The 24,344-nt window shown below is 33.6% G+C and overlaps 2 protein-coding genes across 9 annotated transcripts in view; one reads left to right on the forward strand and one right to left on the reverse strand.

The window, feature by feature from the left end:
- LOC143249472 (uncharacterized) overlaps positions 1-1,490 on the reverse strand; it is a 25,827-nt gene extending 24,337 nt beyond the window's left edge. For 5 of the 7 annotated variants that reach the window (XM_076499383.1, XM_076499380.1, XM_076499376.1 and 2 more), the window contains exon 1: positions 1,334-1,490. The gene's annotated coding sequence lies outside the window, so the exon portion shown is untranslated. The remainder of the gene's footprint in view (positions 1-1,333) is intronic. The other 2 variants (XM_076499378.1, XM_076499384.1) reach the window with 2 other exon arrangements.
- LOC143249474 (uncharacterized) lies at positions 1,416-24,134 on the forward strand. Of its 2 annotated transcripts, none has more exons than XR_013027796.1 (2): positions 1,416-1,555; positions 9,432-9,950. XR_013027796.1 is itself a non-coding variant. In XM_076499389.1 (2 exons), the coding sequence occupies exons 1-2, from the start codon at positions 1,417-1,419 to the stop codon at positions 23,524-23,526; spliced, it is 474 nt and encodes a 157-aa protein (XP_076355504.1). In that variant the 3' UTR covers positions 23,527-24,134. The 2 variants fall into 2 exon arrangements, 1 of the variants encoding a protein (XP_076355504.1); XM_076499389.1 differs by lacking the exon at positions 9,432-9,950 and adding an exon at positions 23,192-24,134 and having other exon boundaries at positions 1,417-1,555.
- The last annotated feature ends 210 nt before the right edge of the window (positions 24,135-24,344 follow it).

The raw sequence follows: 24,344 nt of genomic DNA on the forward strand, positions 1-24,344 counted from the left end.
TCATTTAACGATCATTTCTAAAATAAGACCAGATACTTCCTTACAATTTACAATACAAAAAGCCCAAAAGAAAAACTAACGAAGCCGTTGGGGAAAAACATTTCAAAGAACATGTTGAAAATATTTAACAAATGTTGGTCGGAAATGAGTTTTAAGGTATTGGTTCCTCCAGTCCATTCTTTTGTTTCTTTTAATAGTAGTACTGAAGATGTAAGCAGACAATTTACGCATAGAAAGAAACATATGCTCAAAACACAATACCCACACTTCAGAAAAGTAAACACTTAAACAATTCTTCAAGTTTCAGGGAATCATCGATTCTCCTCTTAAAACTTCTAGAAAATGGTGGTTTTTCATCACTGCCGAAGGCAATTCATTCCTTAAGTCAATCACCCCGTTAGGAAAATAAAATTGTCTTCACTGGCCTAGCCTGTCTTTTTCAAATCTTACACTTGTGCCTTCTCGTTCAACTTACAACCACATGGCATTGATGCTGAACAATAAACAACTGAAATCGCAGAAGTGTTTACATCTGCACTGTAGGTGCTTGGTGGAGTCTAGCTACATCTAATTAATTATTCACGATTTATACTACATTACACTCGTACATGAACTAAATAAATAATTAGTCTTGTTTTTGTAACAACACGTCATCAAGTGACTAAAGAAAAGTTATATTTTTCATCTGAGAGTGACAGCTTCATTTAACGTTTTACGGCGTATTTAACTTTCTCCCAGTTGTGACAAAATCAAGTTTTGTGACAAGTAGGCCAGTCTGTGGCTTAAAATTATTACCATCGAAAATTAATCTACAGCAGATGGTTTCGTCGACTTTTTAAAACTGTGCATTTTAAACTCAAATGGGAAAATCTATTGTATCTACTTTTTAAAATAGAAATACTGAGATGAGCGGATTAAGATAGTACAGTAAAACGACGACTGAAGTACGTTACCTTAGCGGCTATCACATACATTACAGCACCTTTAAAACAATTTTGCTCTCCTGTATATTTGGAAAAACAAATTAAATATTACATCAGTGAGTTTAAAATAAATTTCTTCTCGGTATAACCGTTAACCGTTATGCTAAAGAACCAATAACCTTGAAAGACAATTAAAAAAAAAAGTTATGTACCCGTCAAGTTTTAAAATGTATTTAAGAAGTTAATATAAAACGACATCGATTTCCTGCGAGTTTACTTCTGCGTGTTAACTTCATTAGATCCACCTGAAAGTTCGCTTTCACTGTAGGACATCCAAAATTGAATAAAAAAATAATATAAATTATCAGTTGTTGCCCCAGTATGTAAGAAGAATATCAAAAGCTGCTTACCTACATGCATTCAGTTGGCCTTCACACGTCACAATCAGAACACTTCCAAACTTGTGGTATTCCCGCCACGCAGCTCACGTATAATGGGTTTAAACTGGTCTCGGTGGTCCGCATGCTCTAAGAAGCCTGCGTTCTTGTCCCTGTTTAGCCGTAAGGAAATATACTTCAGTCACGTTAATGAAAAGGCAACACCTGCGCATGAGTCGATCTGTGAAAACTTTGGTGAGAAACGTGAATCTGAAACTTTTTCTTATCCCTTTTCCATCCATTATTTTGTACAATTTGTAATTAAACATAAGTAAACTAGGATTAAAGGAGCTTTTGCCTACGCTTAGCAACTTTCATTTATTTTTTGTTTTAAATTTCAATGTTTATTCTATCCTGAATATTTGGTCTACGTAATACATACAGTGGCGTGACAGGAAGGGGGGTAACGAACACTATATTCTAAAAGTTCTAAACGGTTTTCATCTTTTGATTTATTTTAATAAGCACTAGACGAGTCGCTAGGTGCTTAAAAATTCGTCCATACGTCCATAGAGACGGGGATTTTTGACGTTTCGATATGACGTCAATCATTATTTTCTATTTCGATTTTGTAAAATCACCAAATAGAATCTGGACAAGGGTCCTGTGTGCCTAGCGCGCCTCTGGTAAGCACTTTCATGTAGATCACTTAAATTATTGGGAGGGGCAACATTTTTTTGGGTAAAAAGACCTCACATTTTGTGTTACTGGCTACACCCCTGATACGAAAATTTATTAAGTGAGATAGTATATGAAGACAAGGTCGTATTAAATGTTACGTTTTTGTATTAAAATCTTAAATTTGAATGTGTTAGTTAAGTTGGCCATTTCCTCTACAGTGTTTTCGAAGCAGTTAGAAAGTTAAATTATTAAAAAAATATGTTTCGTGTATATGTAATGGTTTTCATCTTTTAACATGCGCAGAGAGAATTACTAAGAAATATTGTTGGTTATATTCTTATATTAATTATGTGTAGCAGGAAAAGCAAGATAACTAACGCCTGAACTAAGGATGCGATCCCCATAAGTAAGGAAATTAAACTCGCTCAGTACCTGTTAAACCTGTTTGTTGCATTAAAGTTGTTTTTATTTTAAGATTAAAAATAAAACATTTCCTGGTCATTTATCAACAACAAACATTTTTTATGTTACTACTAGCACCAAACATATAAAGAAAATAATATTTTATAAGGAAATAGTATAATCGGTTACAGGCACGTATGTACAAACACAAATATTTTGGATTTCGCGCAAAGCTACACGACGGCTATCTGCGCTAGGCGCCCCTAATTTAACAGTGTAAGACTAGATGGAAGGCATCACCACCCATCGTCAACTCTTGGGCTACTCTTTTACCAACGAATAGTGGGATTGACCGTAACATTATAACGTCCCACGGCTGAAAGGGCGAGTATGTTTGGTGTGACGGGGATTTGAACCCGTAACCCTCGGATGACGAGTAGAGTGCCTTAACCACCTGGCCATGCCAGGCCATTATATTTGTTACAGAATAGTTTAATAATTTTATTTAAAGTTGTTTTTTTTATTAAATCCATTAATCATTAAGTTTTGTACCAGTATTTCAACATTGCTGATAAAATATTGTAATTTATTATAAATTTTACAATATCTGAATAATTGCGATGTTATGATGCTTGTAACAGAAAGCTATGATACATTTGGAAAGGCAAAATATTTTCTTTTATTAAAAATATTTACATTGTTATCCTTATCAATTATTGTAATTTCTAAATCTAAATAATGTATTTCTCTACTAGATTATAAAGAATATTTTTAATTTCTAATTCTGCTGGATAAATAGTGTTAATAGCATTATTTATTTCAGGATTATTTGTACTAATTAAATAATTTATATACCTATAACTTAAGGTAAAAACATCCGCATTTATGTAGTTTTCAATAAATATATTCTCATAATAGTAAAGATATATATTTGCTATACAGGTAGAATAGTTACCTCCAATTGGAACCTCTATTACTTGTTTAAAAACCTATTTATTTAAAAATATATAATTATTATAAATACAAAAAACTTAATATATCTTTTATGTTTTTGGAGCTAAATTTTCTTTTTTTTTCCAGTTCTATAAAAGGATTACAAAACTGTTATATTAATGAATTTAAAATACAGATTAAATATTTTAACGGAATAGTGGTGTACAATGTGGTAAAATCAAATGCTTAAACATTATTTATTTGTTCACACTTTTTTAAATATTTTAAAATAGATTGATTATTTTTATCATTCAAAAAGTATTTTTAATGACTAACACTTACATTTTGTTTTACATTAAGCAAAATACTGAGTAATTTATTTAATAATATCGCTCGTTGCATGATAATTGGAAATGAATCTAAATTTAATTGAAGATTTGTGTAGTTTGGAAACAGCATAAATGAACGGTAAATCAACATAAGAAATTTTTAGAATAAAATTTATTACAAGCTTTAATGAAATTATTAATTACTGTATCTTTGGATTGTTTAACAAGTTTAAATGTTTGTGTACTATTGATTTCGTTTATCATAATTATTGTATAAAACATTTTACAAATGATACCAATGTTATAATTAGCTTTATCAATGGGAACTATAATATATTTTTCTTGCATTTTTTAATCTTATTTTTTAACTGGCGAAACGATAAATCTATATGGTGTTTCTTTAATTTTATATGAAATAATTTTATTTTTATTTTTTAAGTATATACAACTTTCATTCCAGAAACCATCTGGGCAGATAAGATGTTATATAGTTGAGTCTTAAAATATATTTATCAGTATTGTTTTCAATAGATTTCAGAATATAATTCTTATTACAATTTGTGGCTATTTTGTACTTAGATCCTTTTTTGAGTATTTCACGTAATATTTTATCTTTTATAATATTCAACTTACCAGTGACAATATGCTTATGAAAAGTATCAATAAATAAACTATTTTTACACTCACAAAGTATTAACTTTATGTATATTTAGATTAGTTAATAAAAAACCTTTATAATTATATAGCAATGAGCCAATTGAAAGTTCGTACTTATAAATGACGGTAGGCTTTAATTTTTTACAAGGAAAAATATTATTTTTTTATAAAATGATGAATAATTTTAGAAATCTGAAGATCATTGAATGTTTCATGTCTAAAATTAATTACCAAATATGAAGGTTTCAACTGCCGTTTCTCTTTCTCAAAACTTGATAAATCATTGACTTGTAATCAATATTTTACAATGTCTACAAGTAGCTGTTTTGCATAATCATTTCGGGAATCATTTTTTATTGCATTAATTAATGCTTTTAGTTTGGGAAGATTAAGTTGATAAATATTTAAAAAAAATAATTACGTATACTAATCCTAGTATAAAAAAATTATTATCCAAATAACTACAAAGTTCTAAAACATTAACCAATTTTAATTTATTATTTCCTTTACCTCCAGTTTTCTTATTTTTTATGAAAAATCATTTCCAAAAGAAAAAAAAATAGTAATACAATAACCATTACTTAAATTGAAAGCAGTAGAATTATTAAAATCTTAGTTTAATATAATGTTCTTAGTTTCAAATTGTAGAAGTTTTCTCGTTGAAGTTTATCGGTGGCTTCATTAACAATTTCTAATATAGTTATCTTAACAGAGGTGAAAGGATGAATTCTGAAATGATTTAATTCTATAGAATTCATTGTATTGTTTTTAATTTGAGATCTTTGCAAATTTATATGTTTATGCAATGGGTTTGAAGGTTAACCCATATATTCTATATTACACTTGTTACATGTTAATATATAAATTACATATTTTATTTTACAAATGAATTTGTGCAAGTAACAGAGTGAAAAGTAGTTAAAGTGGGACATATGTGGTATCTTTCACAGGCCCGGGATGACCAGGTGGTTAAGGCACTCGACTTGTAAACCCGGAGTCGAGGGTTCGAATCCCCGTCACACCAAACATGCTCGCCCTTTTAGCTGTGGGGATGTTATAATGTGACGGTCAATCCCACTATTAGTTGGTAAAAGAATAGCCCAAGAGTTGGCGGTGGGTGGTGATGACTAGCTACCTTCCCTCTAGTCTTACACTGCTAAATTAGGGACGGCTAGACAGATTGCCCTAGTGTAGCTTTGCGCGAAAACTCAAGCAACTTTTTCTCTAGTCTATTATTTTAAAATTAGGGAGTTCTAAAGCAGGTAGCTCTCGAGTAGCTGTGCGCGAATCTCCATAAGCAACAAAACAGCGTTTCGTTATAATGGAACATTAACATTAAGTTTGGGCGAAATTCAAACCAAACCGTCTTTTACAGCAATATAATTACTCTAATCAACTCGCTAGGCTTAATTATAGTTTCACAATGTCATTAATTTAGGCTATTTCAGTTAACTTAACAAACATTGAACAATGTAATGGAAAAGTGCGACATATCCAACAACAAATCATATACGTTGAACATATTTTAGTGAAAATTAATACATTTTGATAAATTTAAGTAAACAAAATTACAAGGAAGGCCTGCATTAAAAACAGCAAATCTAAACCTCTGACTAATTGTATTGGTTTCTTATATCTTAAAAAATAAGCCGAAACAAAAACAAATTAAACTAATTGAACACTATTAAATTGAATTAAACACTAATTTAAAAGATCCCAGGGTGCAAACTATAATATGTTATCATAAAATGTACCCTAGGTTTTGTACCCTGGGATCTTTTCAATTAGTACAGTGTTTTTTGTTTAATTTATTTTTTTTCGGCTTGTTTTTTTTAATTATATTTATATATATATATATATATATTTATATAGTGTATGTGTGTGTGTACACAGATACAGTGTATGTATACATATATTTATACAATGTCATGTTTATATATATTTATATACTGTATTTACATTTACTGAATGATATATGTATATATATATATATTTATGTAGTTTAATGTTTATATATATTTATATAATGTATTTACTTTTACTGAATGACTTTTACGTTCTCCATGAGATTTGGAGTACCAGGTAATTAAAATTTCCTTCTTAACACACCTACGAAAAGTTGGGCCTAATAGGCCCCAGAGCAACTTGAAAGGTTATTATTATTAGGCTAATAATTTTGTATTTAAATGAAATTGCCATTTAAATCCATTAATGAATGGATTAACGAGATTCCCACTGTCCCTATCTACTATCTAGCGAAACCACAGCCAGGGGAACGGGCTTGGAGAAATCAGGACTAGAAACGTCTTTTCGTAGGAGTGTTAAGTGTTTGTACAACAAACGTAACCACTTTCACTAAACATTTCAGCTTTGGTGAAATCGATGATACTTCATTGCTATAAAACGATACACGTATTGTATTTAACATGATACATCTACACTGTTTATTTCTACGTGGTTGATTTCAAACAATGATTTGTACAGAAGTTAAACATAGTGTTTCCTTAAAAGTCATCAATGCCTCTCAATGAGATGTTTGATTAACTGTTATTATAATGTCTCCACTGACATTAAATCAAATCCTTCCCGACGATAGCGAAGTTTTGTATAGGTATTTTTAAAATTAAAGAAGATAATCGACTGACACCTTTCTGTATTTAGCACTTGTTTACCATCGAAGTAAGTGCAACTTAAGGTAATAAACATGATATTCTTCACAATAAATGACAAATATTAATATGTTGAATGAAAGATTAGGCCTCCATTATTTGTTGTTGTTTGTTTTTTTCAAAAATAGTTAAATTTCACTCGTAGACGTTTTTAACGATATTGTTTGTAAAACAAACTAATGAATGTGAAACTATTTCCTGATATTCTAAAAATATTACAACAATAAATAAAGCATGAATTACAATAGGAACAGAATCGGATTTTATTTTTTTAAGGAGTTTGTAGTGTAAATGAACAAAATGTTTCCATTCATAAATATAACGTTACGAACTTTTAAAAACTGGACATATATTATTATTATTACTTACTGGGCAAAATTAAATATCATTTATTGGTTATAATATGCGAATGAGCTGTAAAATATTGTTCACATCTAAATATAAATCAAATGTACAGAGGTTGAGTACGTTGTATTAAAACGCTTTTGGAACCTAACCAAGTCATTACAGTCCATGCTGTCACGATTAATCATACCCTATCGGACGCTAATGCACCTTGAAAGTAGCCCTCCAGAGTAGTTTCCATTGGAAAAGGATCCGCCGTAAAAGTGTCACGTCCAAACTTTTCAGTTGCTTTCCACAACTTAACTAGTGAAGGAGGACGACGTTTTCCCAGCACCTTCTTCAATAGTTTTACAATATGCGTATTATGTCTTCATACTGAATAACACGAAGACCCATTTTATTCTCCAATTACTTGAGGTATGCGACACTTGACAAATACAATTTGGTAACAAATTGTGGGCATATGACTTGTGCGGGATTCCAAAAATAATATCACTGTATATTATGTTGCATAATACTGCCTAAGACATGTGGACGGCTTTGCCACCTGGTATAAGACATCGTATTCTGCTTACCATGGCTAGGGTATGATTTGTTGTAGGTCTAATTCAGGATGGTCTTGGTGCTTCACGTCGATCCACATTTCTTTGTTGTCCGATCCCATTGAGTAAGAGCGATATTTCTGTCTTAGAAATTCCAAGCACCCAAAAAGGGCTGCTATACATACTCTTCTCGAAAGACAATTAATTTGCAGTGGAATCATACTGATTACGACCTACCAAATAATGTCAAAATGTAGTCCTAATACAATCCGTTTCACCGCACTTTATTTTGGATGTGATCACCATGCGCGATAGTTCTTGATTTATACATTCAAAAATCATTGTTATGTAAAGCACACAAACTTCTATATTAGCGCACTGTTGACTTATTCCATTTGTTCGTTTGGTTTAACATTCACCTGATGTTTAACACAATATAAAAATCTTAAACATTAAAAATGAAGTCAAATTTATTATTCGAATGTAGGTGATGTTTGAAGAAACACGGGGAACGTGTAAATCGTAAGACAAGACTAGGTTTTTTTTTATAGTGGTGAAATATGCGTTATAATAAAAAGTGGAATTCTTCGAAACTGATTTATCTCACTTACAAGTGGTGAATCAAATGACAGATTTTGCTTCATATTCATTTTTTTAATATTTTAAGCAGCTTGTCTGTTAAGTAGCCATTAGAATAAATTGCTAGTGATGAACAAACGTTAACTAAAACCACAACAACAACGAGAAGAAATGCCCTTAATCTTCTTTAGGTGAACAGATAATTGATTTCACACACTTAGAGAACCGATCATAAGATTGGATTCAAGGTATCAACAATAATTCCAAGAAATGTTGAAACAATGAAATGCTGATTTAGCTCGCGTGTTATATTTACTGTTAATAAGAGAGTGTTCATCATAAAAAGTTCTTTTTGGGGTTTCACTCTTTGTTCTGTCAGCTCATAGAGTTTAGTTTCAGTTTTGTTTAAACGGTAAGTAGGTTTTACTTTCAGTCTTTGTTTAGTTTGTAGGTGAGTTTTACTTCCAGTCTTTGTTTAGTTTGTAGGTGGGTTTTACTTTCAGTCTTTGTTTAGTTTGTAGGTGGGTTTTACTTCCAGTCTTTGTTTAGTGTGTAGGTAGGTTTTACTTTCAGTCTTTGTTTAGTTTGTAGGTAGATTTTACTTTCAGTCTTTGTTTAGTTTGTAGGTAGGTTTTACTTTCAGTCTTTGTTTAGTTTGTAGGTAGGTTTTACTTTCACTCTTTTTATACTGTTCGTAGTCTTTAGTTTCAGAAAGTTTCACTCAATTCAATACAAATAACTATCTTCGCATCGCAACCTCAAATTTTATATTGATAGAAGGGCCCGGAAGGCAACTAGTTAACAGTACCCACAGCCAACCCTAATATAGTGAATCTCATGCCCCAACTCTAAAACGTTGAAACAGATTTTACGGATCAAGCTCGTGAACGAAAGTGACGTAGCAATAAATTAACGAGCTTAAATTGATCTACATTTTTAATCAAATCAAATTAGTATAAAGGCTGAAAACTAAGATGTGATCAATATTTTTCAGACCTCAACTCCCCTCCATCCCAGGACTGAGGTCACAGCTTTATGTCTCATTCATTCAGTGCCAGGTTTAAGGATTTCGCATTTTCTCACTGGAAAATATCAGGCTTTTTCAGCTTCAACTTTTTCATGAAAAAATCGTTTTTTCCACTATCTTCCAACTGGTGTATTGTGGAATCTAGATCCTTATATGAACTGTATTTTCGCATGTAATTCCAGAATTTTTTTTTAAACTGATGGAAAACGCTGTCCTTCTGAACACTGTCTGAAGTAATTCTTTAAAAGATATAGTTTTCAAGTGTTATACTGTTAACTTTATTTTTGGTATGTAATGCAATAATTAATTTTTTGCTTCATTCTACATTATTTTACGCATCTTTCTAACTTCTTGTCATGTTGAAACTTATAAATTCTTTGAATGTGCTGGCATTTTATTTGCCATTACAGCTCTAAAGTGGATTGAAATAAAACAGCTGATTTCGAGCTGTAAAAGTATCTTTATGTAATCATGTGCATGGATAAACCCCATTAAATCCGTACTTGGTACTTAGGTAATGACTTGTATGTATGTCGTGATAACGGTTATGAATTAATAACTGATTTTGTTATATATGCAAAATATGTGAATGTAACAGAGTAGCATACCAAAGGAGACACCTTAAATGTTTTGACAATAGTAGTTCACATTGTTGCAGATTTTTACAGTTTAATTAGAATATTCTCTCATTTGTTTTAGACTTCTCTCAGACACTGTATAATCTACAGAAAATGTGGAGAAAATATTATAGTAAATTGCTACTAGATGGCACCAGTAACAGCCAAGCCATCAACACGTTTGTTTGTGAAGTTAAGCGCAAAGTTACACAATGGGCTATTGGTACTCTGCAGACCTATAATACTAGAAACCAGGCTTCGAAACCCATACTGTTGTGCCACTGGATAGGCCTATCAACATACAATCTTTGAAATATTGAAAAATGTTTGGTTGAACAGTCGGTGGGATAGATGTAAGTCTATGAGCTTACAATACTAAAGTACGGAGCTCGATTCCTCGTGGTGGACACAACTAATAGTCCAATATGACTTTGCTCTAAGGCAAACAAAGTGTATGCACTTTGTTAAAATTACAACTTACACATTCAATACTTTTATTGTATTATAATCAGACAACATCTCGTATTAATATCCCTATTTAATTTTCATAAATTAGATATTGGGAATAGAGAAACTTAAATTCTCAATTAGGTTGTAATGCATTCTTAAGTAATAATTTTTTTTCTCCAAATAAATTTATCAAAATTTTTGGTATACTGTTTAAGCAGAATAGCGGAAGACTTTCGAAAAGTCGTTTTCTGCACTTGTGTTTTTACAACAGGAAGTTGCCGTCCGTTCAACCACATTTCTTAAAATTTATCAATTCGGTGTAGTAGCATTTAAACTATACATATAGAAGATCATTCGACACTGGCCCAGCATGGCTAGATAGGTTATGAATGCTATCGAATCCCCGTCACACCAAACATGCTCACCCCTTCAGCCGTGTGGGCGTTATAATGTGACGGCCAATCTTACTATTCGTTGGTAAAAGAGTAGCACAAGAGCTGGCAGTGGGCAGTGATGACTTCCCTCTAGTCTTGCACTGCTAAATTAGGAACGGCTAACGCAAATAGCCCTCATGTAGCTTTGCGCGAAAATCAAAAGAAACAAATAAATGCCGACAGAAACAGTAATAATAGCTGGTGCTGACAGTAGTAATATGTTTCTGTCATAGAAAAATTCGACACATATTTAAGCGCAGTCACTGGTAAGAGTATATATTAATAGTTGCTATCGCTTTGGCTCGTACTGTGTATACGAAAAGTTTAAGATAGTCAAAAGGTTATTCTTCATTTGACAGCAGAAGCACTATATAGTATCAAAAACTGTATTTCATAATTACATTAAAGAAACAAGATAACTTGCCATTTGGTACGAAACTAAATCATTGGACATTTTGATTCTTTATTTACGATAGATGTCGCCAGTATAGTTTTCATTAACCAGTTAAACATGACGATATATTTAATTACAAAATTTTTGTTTCTGAATTGATTCAAATCAAAGAAGAGGAAATTCTGAATTCTAAATTCTGTATTCAGATCTTAAATTGGTCAAGCGCTGGAGCCATGAATTAAAATTTTATAATTAAAAACCCAGAGCCATTCCTTGAGCCGCTATGCCGTGGCTAACAAGTTTTTGACACGTAAGTAATTTATAGAAAATTAAAACTAATTCTAAAAGAGAAGAGAGACGTTAGGATGTTGGATTAAAACTATAAATAACAAGTTCAGACATGCAATTTTATTTCTTGCCCCTTCTGCTTCTGAATGTGTGTGTTATATGTCACAACTACAGAAAAAAGTTTGTTTGTTTTTTGGAATTTCGCACAAAGCTACTCGAGGGCTATCTGCGCTAGCCGACCCTAATTTAGCAGTGTAAGACTAGAGGGAAGTCAGCTAGTCATCATCACCCACCGCCAACTATTGGGCTACTCTTTTACCAACGAATAGAGGGATTGACCGTCACATTATAACGCCCTCACGGCTGAAAGGGCGAGCATATTTGGTGCGATCGGGATTCGAACCCGCGACCCTCGGATTACGAGTCGAACGCCTTGACACGCTTTGCCATGCCGGGCCCACATTCCCAAGGACAAGTCATAAGGTCTATGGCTCGCGTCCCATTGCTTCAGAATCGCACTCTGCACTTTGAAGTTATATGTGCGTTACTAGAATGACGACAAAATCCTGTCTTTTGATTAGCTTACTTCGTTTTATTGAACTTTTCCACAGAGGTACTCGAGGGCTACCTGTTCTGGCATACCTTAATTTTCAAGGGATATATTAAAGACAACCAGTAAATATCCCTCACTATCAACTCTTGGACTACTTTTTACCAACAAATAGTGAGACTGATCGTTAGATTATTAGATTATAACTCCCTAACTGCTGTTCGACATATTTTCTTCTCTTGACCCTCAGGTTGTTAGTGTTAGTGCATCGCTTTGACTATCAAGCTTGCCGGGGCCACATTCGATTAGACAGTTTAACAGCTGTCATTGAGTGCTGTTGATTACCTACCTTCATTCTAGGCTATCAGTTCATTAATAACGCGGATCGCCTTTGTGTAGATTTACGTCTAATGGTATGAAAAATAAAGTATAAATTTATCTGTCTAAATAAGCAATTTTCCTGTTAGGGACGACGCCTTATTGAAAAAAACAAACAAACATTGCTATGACTGGTTATGGAAAAATATCGTTGAAATAGATGCACGCAAGTAAGCGAATTTACAGTAACTCTAATTTGGTGAGGAGGAATCCCTTTTTTAAAAAAATTAAGTTTCAAGACGGCTTGAATGGACAGTGAAAAATTTATTACAAAGTGTCGAAATTTTGAACATTTGTAATACAGTTTCTTTTACTACCCATTCAAGCCGTCTCTAAACTTTATTTATAGTAAATCTGATAAACCATGACCCAAAGACATTAGCAATAAAAAATATGAAAACGTAATCATTTTAATCTCACATTAATTCTCTAAGATTCATTGAAGTTTGCAATTCCGTTTTCAGAATTAAATGTTATACTTAAAGCAAAAACAGCACCTCATGCGACACATTTAAACAACCAAGATTCTAATCATGTATTGAACTTCTGGAGAAAGAGGTTAAAATTGCTCAGCTGTACCAGTTACGTACAAGACTGCTTTAAACCGAATTAATCACCACTTTCGTAATGCCTTCACAGCAGAAAGTACGAAACGTTCAACGGAACGTTGTGGTCTAGAACCTCGTACACGCTGCGCCGCGCTCTTGCCATTAGATCACGCCTGGCTCACTACTTAATATTTAGTAAATGTAATGTGTATTTCGTTGCTGAATAAATCATATTAATAAGCTCTATCGTTTTATCTGTACATTCAATCAATTTAATATGACGACCCCACTACCAAAAAGATTGGGTGTATGTCAAAATATAGGGATTGTTGAGTCATTGGAACTGATAAAATCCCATTTTGGGAGACTGAAGAGAGGAAGTAGAAATAATAGAAGAATAATCTCCTACTGAAGTAAGCTAAGATTGAAAATAACTTTGAATTTTATAGTTTTCCTTAAATTAATCTTGTTGATAGTTGAAAAGCCTTATTTTTGTGATGTTAAGCACAAAACTACACAGTGAGTTATTCCTGATGTGCAAACTACTGGTAATGAGACCCGAATTTTAGCGTCGTAATTTCAGAGACTTACTGCTGAGCCACTTAATTTACCATTCTAAAGTTTTCTCTATTTAATATGTTAACAGGCTTCTCACGAGCCAGTAGGGGAACATTTTCGCAGAACACAAAAGGAATAATCCTACCCAATTCAGCTTTTCTTAATTGGAACTGAATTTTTTTAGACATTTTTGCTGGCTGAAAATAAGGCATTTCCCACACTTTTCTCGCGTTGGGGCTGCGAAAAGTGATTTGAAGTAGTGAGTTGACTGACGTCTGTCATCACGAGCTTGCCAAGAATACGTAACACGGAAGTCTCCAAATGACACGCAGACGTATTCAGAAGCTATTTACAACTACTTTGGTAACTATTGTGCAGCAATCCCAGTACAATATTGTGTCTGTAGCTGCTTTCAAAATGTCCCTGTCTGCTCATCCTACTGCTGACTATCGTAATGCTTCGACCTTCTCTTTTGAATCGCAGGTGAAATCGTTCGTATTTCGGTAACAAGCTAAACATGAAAATGTGATATCAGAAGCACAAAAGGTTGGCAGCTGCTTAATTAATGATGGGAATACGGCTTTATTAATATATACTGAATTTATTTATATTGGATAGACATTATTACCAGATGGTATGGAGGCTTGAGGACGTTGTATTTCAATGAAAAAAAATATCGATTAACAAATGAAAACGTGTCTCGAAAACGTACGTTCAAAACAAGCAACTGGGAGTTTCCACAGTGAGTTATTTGTGCTGTGCACACCACTGGTATTGAAATCTGAATTTTAGCGTCATAAGTTCAGAGACTTACTACTGAGCCACTGGTTATTTTGTGTAGAATGAAGCTTTGTATTAAAACAATAAATTTGAAAATTCACCATGAGTTTACGAATTGTAGAGATACTTGCACTTTTACATCTTTTAAGAATAATTTTCGCCTTTCCAGATGGTTCAAAGATAAGCTTACGGATTTACACTCATAAAATCCAGGATTCGATTTCCCTAGTTGGATAGAATGCAGAGTCCATTGGGTACTTTACGTTAAAAAAAAACAACAATGGTTTTGTGTTATCTCGTGTAAATACCTCGAAACGTAGAATTGTTAAGTGCTGTATATAGAGTTTCATCCTGACAGCAAGCAGAACAAACTGCCACCCTCCGAGCCATCGCAAAGGTGACAAATGGCTTTTGCCTGTCTAACTGTCTTTCTTATCCATGATCAATGAAGATGTGTTGTCCGCATGTCTCTTAGTTACAGGCAAATTAGCCAGCAGCTAAGCGACAACTGCTACCACCAAAATCTTTCTCTTTATTTAGTTGCTGCTATTGTACATAAAGAACAAAATATATAAAAAAAACGAACACGTATCTGACGTTAGGAAGACAAGCAAATCGAACGTGCTTAATCCACTTACACGTAAACTTAAAAGAACAAGACGTGGCCTCGAGCTGCTAACACGTATTCTAAAAAGAGGGACATCTAAAAAGTTTGGATAAAGTTTATCAGTTTCTTCTGAAAATCGCAGGCTTTTTGTTTTGCTGAAAAAATTGTGAACACGTAAAATAAAAGGAAAATATAAGAAGATATGTTCACGTAATCGGACTAAGTATATAGTTTCATATGATCTTTTTTCTTTACTCTTACCACGTTTCACCTAGGAAACAGAGAATCAACTTGTTGAAACTGAACTATTTATAAAAAAATTCACAAAACAAGAACAAGTAAGCAAAGGCAATTTAAAAATATTTAACGTTTTGTTTGGTTTGTTTTGAATTTTGCGCAAAGCTATTCTAGGGCTAACTGCGCTAGCCATCACCACCACCGCCAACTCTTGGGGATACCCTTTTAGCAACCAGTAGAGGGTCGCGAGTTTTAATCCCCGTCGCACCAAACATGCTCGCCCTTTCAGCCGTGGGGGCGTTATAACGTAGCGGTCAATCTCAGTATTTGTTGGTAAAAGAGTAGCCCAGGAGTTTGCGGTGGGTGGTGATGACTAGCTGCTTTCCTTCTAGTCTTATACTGCTAAATGAGGGACGGCTAGCGCAGATAGCCCTTGGGTAGCTTTGCGCGAAATTCAAGAAATAAACAAACAAACATTTATTTATTATGCCCTCCAGGTGTGTTTTGCTTGTTTTATAACTTCCGCGCTAAGCTACTGTAGGTCTGTCTGATGGTCAAATGGTCCTGCATGGCCAGCTACTGTAGGTCTGTCTGATGGTCAAATGGTCCTGCATGGCCAGGTGGTTATGGCACTAGCCTCGTCTTCTGAGAGTCGGGGTTTCGAATCCCCGTCACACCAAACATACTCGCCCTTTCAGCTGTGGGAACGTTATAATGTCACGGTCAATACCACTATTCGTTGGTAAAAGAGTAGCCCAAAAGTTGGCGGTGGGTGGTGGTAACTAGCTGCCTTCCCTCTAGTCTTACACTGCTAAATTAGGGACGGCTAGCACAGATAGCCCTCGTGTAGCTTTGCGCGAAAACTCAAGCAACTTTTCCTCTAGTCTATTATTTTAAAATTAGGGAGTTCTAAAGCAGGTAGCTCTCGAGTAGCTGTGCGCGAATCTCCATAAGCAACAAAACAGCGTTTCGTTATAATGGAACATTAACGCGAAAGCTTTTGTTTCCTTTATAAACTGATTTTGTTTAATTCAAGTTTGAGGTTTTTCACTGATGTTTTCTTCTTTCTTAATATTATACTTATATTTATAAAGTTTTAAGTTTATGATTTAAAACTTGAATTCTATATTTATAATTTACGAACTGCCCCAAGCGGCACAGCGGTAAATCTGAGGAATATAACTCTAAAAACCGAGTTCCGATACCCGCGGTAGGTACAGCACAAGTTATATTTTTAACCATTAAAAACAATATAATATTGGTAAATTACTTTTCACACATTATTTTATGCTAGTGTAAAATTCACAATATAATTATTTTGAACAGTAATACAGTGATCTTGTGGAAACCAGAAAATATAGTTTTTATTTTTTTATTTGATAATGACAAGAATTTGACGAACATAATACTAAATATTGTAACTAACTTACTAATACCTCTACCTAATAACAAATATTTTTAGTTTTACTGTTTATTATCACGAGCGACAATATCTAAAAAAATATCCATTTAATATTGTTTGTTTTGTTTTTTTTGTATTTCGCGCAAAGCTACACGAGGGTTATCTGCGCTAGCCGTCCCTAATTTAGCAGTGTAAGACTAGAGGGAAGGTAGCTAGTCATCACCACCCACCGCCAACTCTTAAGCTACTCTTTTACCAACGAATTGTGGGATTGACCGTCACATTATAACGCCCCCACGGCTGTAAGGGCGAGCATGTTTTGTACGACCGGCATTCGAACCCGCTACCCTCGGATTACGCCTTAGCACGCTTGGCCTTGCTGGGCCCCCCATTTAATATATTAATTGGTCTTGTGCTAAACTCTAAATCTAAAAGAAAATATTTATCATGTTTCGTAATCGTAAACGATAGATAAGACGTTTAGCTTCTGCTCATAATTCTAATTATTGTGTGTGTATTTTCTTACAGCAAAGCCACATCAGGCTATCTGCTGAGTCCACCGAATAACCAAAAAATACGATTTTAATAAAGTTTGTAGGACATTTAACTATCTCTATATATGGCATCGAACACATTTGTGCAGCACTTATTATAAAAATAAGTAATAAAATACCCCAAAACATGATCATGTATCACGCAGATGTATGGAGAGTCGTAGGTTTTAGTAGCACAATCTTATAATATTTGGTTATTTTTCAAATGTTAATTTAAGCCCTTTTTCCCTTCTCCTTCTTCATTTTGTCCTTTTTAAATCCTACTTCATAGAGCAGAAGCGGTTTCATAGTTAAGATTTTCCTCGGGCATGATATTAATCTGAGAACAAAGTAAAGGTTTTCTAAAATAATAACTAAAAACCTAATCTCATTCACAATTAATAAACTTAGTGATATAATACACAAATTTCACAAACAAAACAGAATAATGGATAACAAAATTACATCTTGTGACTACAAATAAAAAAAAAAAATTAAAATAACGTATCCATGAATATTTCCAACCAGGGTGCATCTTTTCATGACAGCACTTACACTTTAAAACAGTATCGCTATTTCCTTCTATTAGGACGTCATCTCAATGGTAACTAATAAATACTTATAACCAAACTGATGACGTACTTTCCATTAAACAACTATAGTCTTACCAAAAACAAAACTCCCCACTGGCTCAGCGATAAGCTTATAGCGCTAAAAACGGGGTTTCGACATTTGAGATTCTCATAAAACACACTGCCCAATGTGTAACTCTACGCTTAACTACATACAAGTATCACCGAAAAAAAGGTATACCATAAGCAGGTATTAATTTAATCTAAAATAAAACGTAATTCTGAAAATAAATATTTACAGATACTAAGCTCACTTCAGGATTTAGAGCATGATATCTAAATAAATTCGTTCTTAAGTAAGATTACAGATGTTTTATATTTTAACCTGAATGGACACATTTTGCGAAACTTAGGCTAAACAGCCGGGTCAAAGATTTCAAGGTTCAAGCGTAGCAGTCATTAATTTAGTTTATTTGTTCCGAATTTTGCGCAAAGATACATTTTGCTTCTTTTGCAGTAAAAGACTGGAGGGAATGCAGCGAGTCATCACCACCCACCGCCAACTCTTGGGCTACTCTTTTACCAACGAACAATGAGATTGAACGTAACATTATAACTTCCCTATGACTGAAAGGCTGAGCATGTTTTGTTGGAACTGCGATTCAAACCCGGGAAACTAAGATTGCGAGTTAAGCGCCCAAACCAGCTGGCCCCCTAATTTAGTACTACTAACTAGAAGAATAACAACTAGTCAGTAACACCTGTGGCTTATACAATCCTCGTAACTAAACAGTGGGATTAACTGAAAATGTTGAGTGTGTTCAGCGACATATGACAGACTACGATTATTCGCTTTTCACACACAAATTTTTCTACAGCCGTGGCTAAACAGCCTTCCAGGGTTCAGCGTTCAATCTAAAGACGTACAACGTTAAAAATTGGGTTTCGATACCTGCGGGGGGCACAACACACATAGCCCATTGTTAGCTATAACTACGAACAAACAAAGCTTTATTTGTTGGTCATAACGTTTAAGATACATTTTATTTTATTTTGTTACAAAAAAAGTTATTTACAATTTTTGTTTCTTTCCTTTAGAATAAGCCTATTCACCCTGATTTTTAAATATCTTTTTGATAGCTTCAGTTTATTTTTGAAAATAAATAATAGATAATAGGACATTGTGATAGTGATTCTTTACAAGAGTAATGATAATTTTATTCTCTTCAAAGTAATGTTTGTCCAATTTGCCTTAAGCCACAGCAAACTTTCTTTTAATAAGATTAACTGGATAATGACAGGCTTTTAAAATTCCATTTATTTCTTTTTTCACTAACCGGATGTTCTAATATTAGGAAATGAATTAGTTTGTTATACAGAAACAGAAAGTGTGTTAAGGACAGTTGCATGCTGCGGAAGTCCACACATCCATCTAAGCCTTATTATTTAGCCAACATTTAATACTGTTAGAAAAAAGCTCTTAACAAATGTTTGAAATATTCTGTAGATTGTTAAATGAAGCTTACTCTTTTTTAACTTTAACTTTTAAGTTGGAAAGAACGTGATAACGCATTTATTTCGATTTCTTATTGATAAGAATCCTGGACATTAGATGTTATGCAATTACAGTTTATTGACTGTCCCGCCAAATTCAGTTACTTGAGAGAAACCTTCCTTTAGTATTATATGTCAAAGTGCATCCACTATGTACAAATACATTAAGCAGCAAACTTACACCAAACTGTAAGCCATCTTATTCAAGTTGAGAGTTAATATTAACTCTATCTACAAAGAAAAAAAAATATCCTGTTATAAAAACTGGGGTTATCTGAAACCACGAAAGCGGCAAAAAGAAAAGAAAAAGCTATACGACCACTGATTTTCCTTAATCTGAGATTTTACGGGTCTTACTTATGCATTGTAGGTAGCCATTCGGGAAAACCGGTAGAAAGCAAAGACTAGACAAGCTTATTCAATTTCTTCATATGCTTTCAAAGAGTCATAAGTTCGACAATTCCGAGAAAGCAGTAAAACTGCATCTCTTTACTAAGTTCATTTTAGCAAAGAAAAAAAAGAAGAATGATGTTGATTTTTCAGCTTCCGTCAGTTTTCCATAACTGAACCCAAAATTCACATAAACTACAGAAGTTGATTCGCATTCCTTTAGTTGATAAAGTTTCAGAAGAGAATTTACTAAAATATATAAAGGCGTTAAAAAAATGGCGTGGCATTCAAAGTATAATTTAAACATATATACATACATACATTTATACATATAAATATGACCTGTTAACTTTATTTCTGTCTTCATTAATGACTGTTCTTAAGATTACTAATTAAATCAGATAAACCGTGTAGATTTGGATACATGTCGTTTCATATAAAATACAATTATTAAATTCGCTAGTATAAATGTTTCAATATTAACCTTAATATAGAATGCGTCCTTAGAACGTATCTCACGCTATATCCTTCCTCCCTTCTCATACATTTATCTATTCAGCTAAGAGCTTTTATCAAATCCAACCTGTAAAGCCTTTTATTTGTATTTTCAATTTGAATAGTACCCAACGCATAGTCAGGTGGTTAAGGCACTCGACTCGTAATTCGAGGTTCAAATTCCCGTCCTTGCAGCCTTGGGAACGTTATAATGTGACGGTCAATCTCATTATTCGTTGGTAAAAGAGTAGCCCAAGAGTTGGCGGTGAGTGGTGATGACTAGCTGCCTACCCTCTAATTTTACACTGCTAAATTAGGACGGCTAGTGCAGATAGCCCTGGTGTAGCTGTGTGCGAAATTCAAAACAAAACCAAAACTAGAGGAAAGGCAAGTATTCAAAACCACTTATCGCCAACCCTTGTAACGGACTAGAGAAAAGGTATCTAGTCAACACCACCCACTGTTAAATCTTGGACTACTCTTGCCTAACATGTTGTGGGACTGAAGATCATAAAACGGTTGAAGGGTCAAGTACAGAAGGCGACAAGTTGCAATCCCACGACTTCCAGATTGCGAGTCGACCTCCCAAATCACTAAGTCATTTATTTAGGACAGCAAAATCTTAAGGTTAAAAATACCTATGAAATATCCTATTTTCAATATCTAAATCACATGTCAAATACTTCAACAAGAAATTATTTTTATTATAAAACCAAACGATTCTTTTATTATCCGAAAATCCATTTTCATTTTCAGATTTTAGTATGAATACTTGTAATCTTTCCTCGATGAGTCTCTGGAAGACACAGGGTAAGCATGAGGATATATAATACCAAAATTCGGGGCTTATTCTCAGTGGCAGACACACCACAAATAGTCTCGTTTTAGCTTTATATTGAAAAACAACAAACAAACGACTTCTAACTGATATTTGTTATTCGAGGAGACACCAGTTTTGAAAGAAAAACGGTTAAAATAACAAGGTTGGCCAATCGCCAAAACTTAAGAGACATCAGAGAAGATCCTGTGACATGTTTCTCTTTTCATAAAAAATTGATATACCTCGTGAAATCAAGTAAACCTTATTTTTGTAATCTCACCCTGCTGATGATATTCTTAATCAATGTTCACGAGTAATCAATACATACACACACACACATATATATTTGAATTTGGTATAGTTTACACCTTTCATCTCGTTTGTTTGTTTTCGAATTTCGCGCAAAGCTACATGAGGACTATATTCACTAACCGTCCCTAATTGTGCAGTGTAAGATTAGAGGGATGGCAAATAGTCATCACCACCCACCGCCAACTCTTGGTCTACTCTTTTACTAACGAATAGTGGGATTGACTGTAACATTATAACGCCCCCACGGGCTTCAGAATTATGATATTTAATTCTGTATTTCAAAGCATGAACTGTTGTTGTTTATTATACAGCAGCTGACTGTCTATCATACAACAGCAAATTTTGGTTAGCTTTTTTTTTCAGAAAAGTAAAATAGAATAAATGTTTCAGTTAAAACATTCCCTAAAAATTAATTATATTATAACAACAATATACATGTTTTTTTTCTAATATTTCACGAAATCAACAATTTTTTCTACATTTTTAATCATCTCTTGCAAGTTGTTCTTGTCATGTTCAAATTTTGTCGATAGAGCCTTATAGATTGAAGTATGTGAAAAACACTGGTTCTCGAGAAAATATTCCTACATTGGCAAATGTCCAAATTTGCTATTTGTTATTTATGATGGAAAAAGCAATGAATTTATAAGTGAGTGAAAAATCCACAAAGCGTAACTTTTTGTGAAAAAATACGTTTAAAGATTTTGACTAAACTTTTAAAATATCTGTTACCTGATTCAATAATTCATTAATAATGCGTTTTATCGCCATCTGTTGGCCTAAAAAGAAGTTGCCACCTGTTCCAGTGTATTCATCAGATACACACACAGTCACTGGTTTTATTCAACTATGCCTCGCTTCGCCCATCAGAGCTGAATATAAAAACTACCGTACAGGCCTTCTTGATATACGAGCTATATATGTTATGCCATACTGGTGCGATAACCATCAAATATCGAAGAAAATTATTTGTTTGACTTTGGACACGTCTTCTTCAAAATAAATTGACCGACACAGACCAAACTAGCTTTGTGGTCCAAAGGTAAAACATATTCATGTTAAACTTCCCCATATATTGAAAAATAAAGATATCACTATGTAACAAAAGGTTTACTTTTTCTTGTTCCTGGGCAGAAAGTGTTATTTCCCAATTGCGTAAGCCTAAAGTAAATGGAAAAGACCAATTTTTCTTCAAACTTTGCTTTTATGACCAAGGTAATGAAATTTTCAAATTTACCCATTCTCCAGAACATTCCAGGTAGATTCAGTGCTGAGTAGCTGATAGAAAATGTTCTCAAACTTAGAAGAATTTTCAAGAACCTTTTAAAACTTTCTAGAACTTTCCATAGTAATATATATGCTGGGACTTACCACTTCAGTTTTGTTCTAGCTTCCTAAGTGAACACATAGACATATCTGATTTTATCAGATATAGCATCAAGAAGCTGCAACCATTCTCCAAACACATTATGCAATGTATGTGAACAATTTATCAAGACAAGAGCAAAAAAGTACTCTGTGACAGCATCTGCTAAAATGTGTACAGCCTAAAAGGTATATTTCGGTATGCCTGTCAGGGATCAATATAAACCCTGGGCACTTCATTTTACCTGCGAGCACTGCAAAAAAACTCTAGGTTAGACGGAGGATTTTTGCTTTGTTAAATATTAAGATTTTATATTATACAAATTTTAGACCTTTTAAAATTTAAATATATTTTAATTTATTTTTTAATTTCCAATAGTATAGAAAAATATCACATATAAAATATTTTGCACGAACAACAATTTTATTTTGCTCTTTTGCAGGATGGTACAAAGGGGAAAAGAGAGCCATGAAGTCCTCTTTTCCAAGAATTTGGCGTGAACCCATTGACCACTCAAGCAACTGCTACTTCTGCATGGTGGACCCTTCCAAACGTCGGGCTGGCAAGAATGCTTCTGCCATCATGTATCTGGACCTTCCATCATCCATCGCCACGGTGCCACATTGCCCTGAGCTCCCTGTACCCACTCTGCCAGAGAGAAAGCAGACATTTTCAGAAGAGAGCAGAAAATCAGAAGAGGAGGTAGACGTTGATTACAATTTCAGAGGTGTAGCTGGTGAGAAACTCATACTACCCCAAACAAAAAGACCTCAATGACTTAATCAGAGATCTTGGTCTAACAAAGTCGAATGCCGAGACTATATTTGGGGGCTGACACGTAAAAGTGATTTATATTACAGTCGTAAATCTTGAAAACCTACTCACTTCTAAACATTTTTGTTCACTTGTGTATAACTTCAGTGTAAATACACGTAAATCTTGATTCATATGTTGTTTTATTCAGACCTTATGTAAATTTGCCCGTTTTTACATAGAAAATAGGTTAATTCCTAAATTTCATTATCCAGATCACAAAAGCAAAGTTTGAAGGGAATAATGGCCATTTTCTGTACTTTTACAACATGAGCAATTAAGAATTAACACATACTATCCAGGAACAAAATTTGTGTCCATAGTGTATTTTATAGAATACCTCTCATATTGTTCCTTCCTGCAGTAGCTTTTGTAACTAGCTGAGTTTGAACAAAACTCACACTACACACAACTTTTACAACTCAACGATTGTAAATAAAATGTTCAGCATTTTAGTTTGTTTCCCATATTAACCAAAATATACAGTAATAAAACATCCAGCTACAATGCAGAGAATTAAAATATTACTGCTCTTTAAGTTTCCCGTTCTTTTCTGATTGACATCATTCAACTTCCGCTTTATACTTGGGTTATAATAAGTGCTTAAGCCTAAATTAGAGAAGTACTAAATGTTACTTATTTCAGACAGCCTGAAACTGAGTTAAATTGTTATTTAAACATAGAAGTTAGATAATTGTCGATATGTATCCAACTTATGATACTTGTTAACGAGGTTGATACACACAGTTCTCTTATTGCAGCAAATACATTTTAATGTACAC

The sequence above is a fragment of the Tachypleus tridentatus genome, chromosome 4, assembly GCF_004210375.1.
Source record: "Tachypleus tridentatus isolate NWPU-2018 chromosome 4, ASM421037v1, whole genome shotgun sequence".
In the NCBI taxonomy this organism is placed as follows: Eukaryota; Metazoa; Arthropoda; class Merostomata; order Xiphosura; family Limulidae; genus Tachypleus; species Tachypleus tridentatus.

Excerpts from the sequence above, each read along its gene's own strand:
- LOC143249474 (XM_076499389.1), top strand. The coding sequence starts at position 1,417 with ATGGGTTTAAACTGGTCTCGGTGGTCCGCATGCTCTAAGAAGCCTGCG. Across the intron at positions 1,556-23,191 it reads GTCGATCTGTGAAAACTTTG|GATGGTACAAAGGGGAAAAG; the intron begins GTGAGAAACGTG and ends GCTCTTTTGCAG.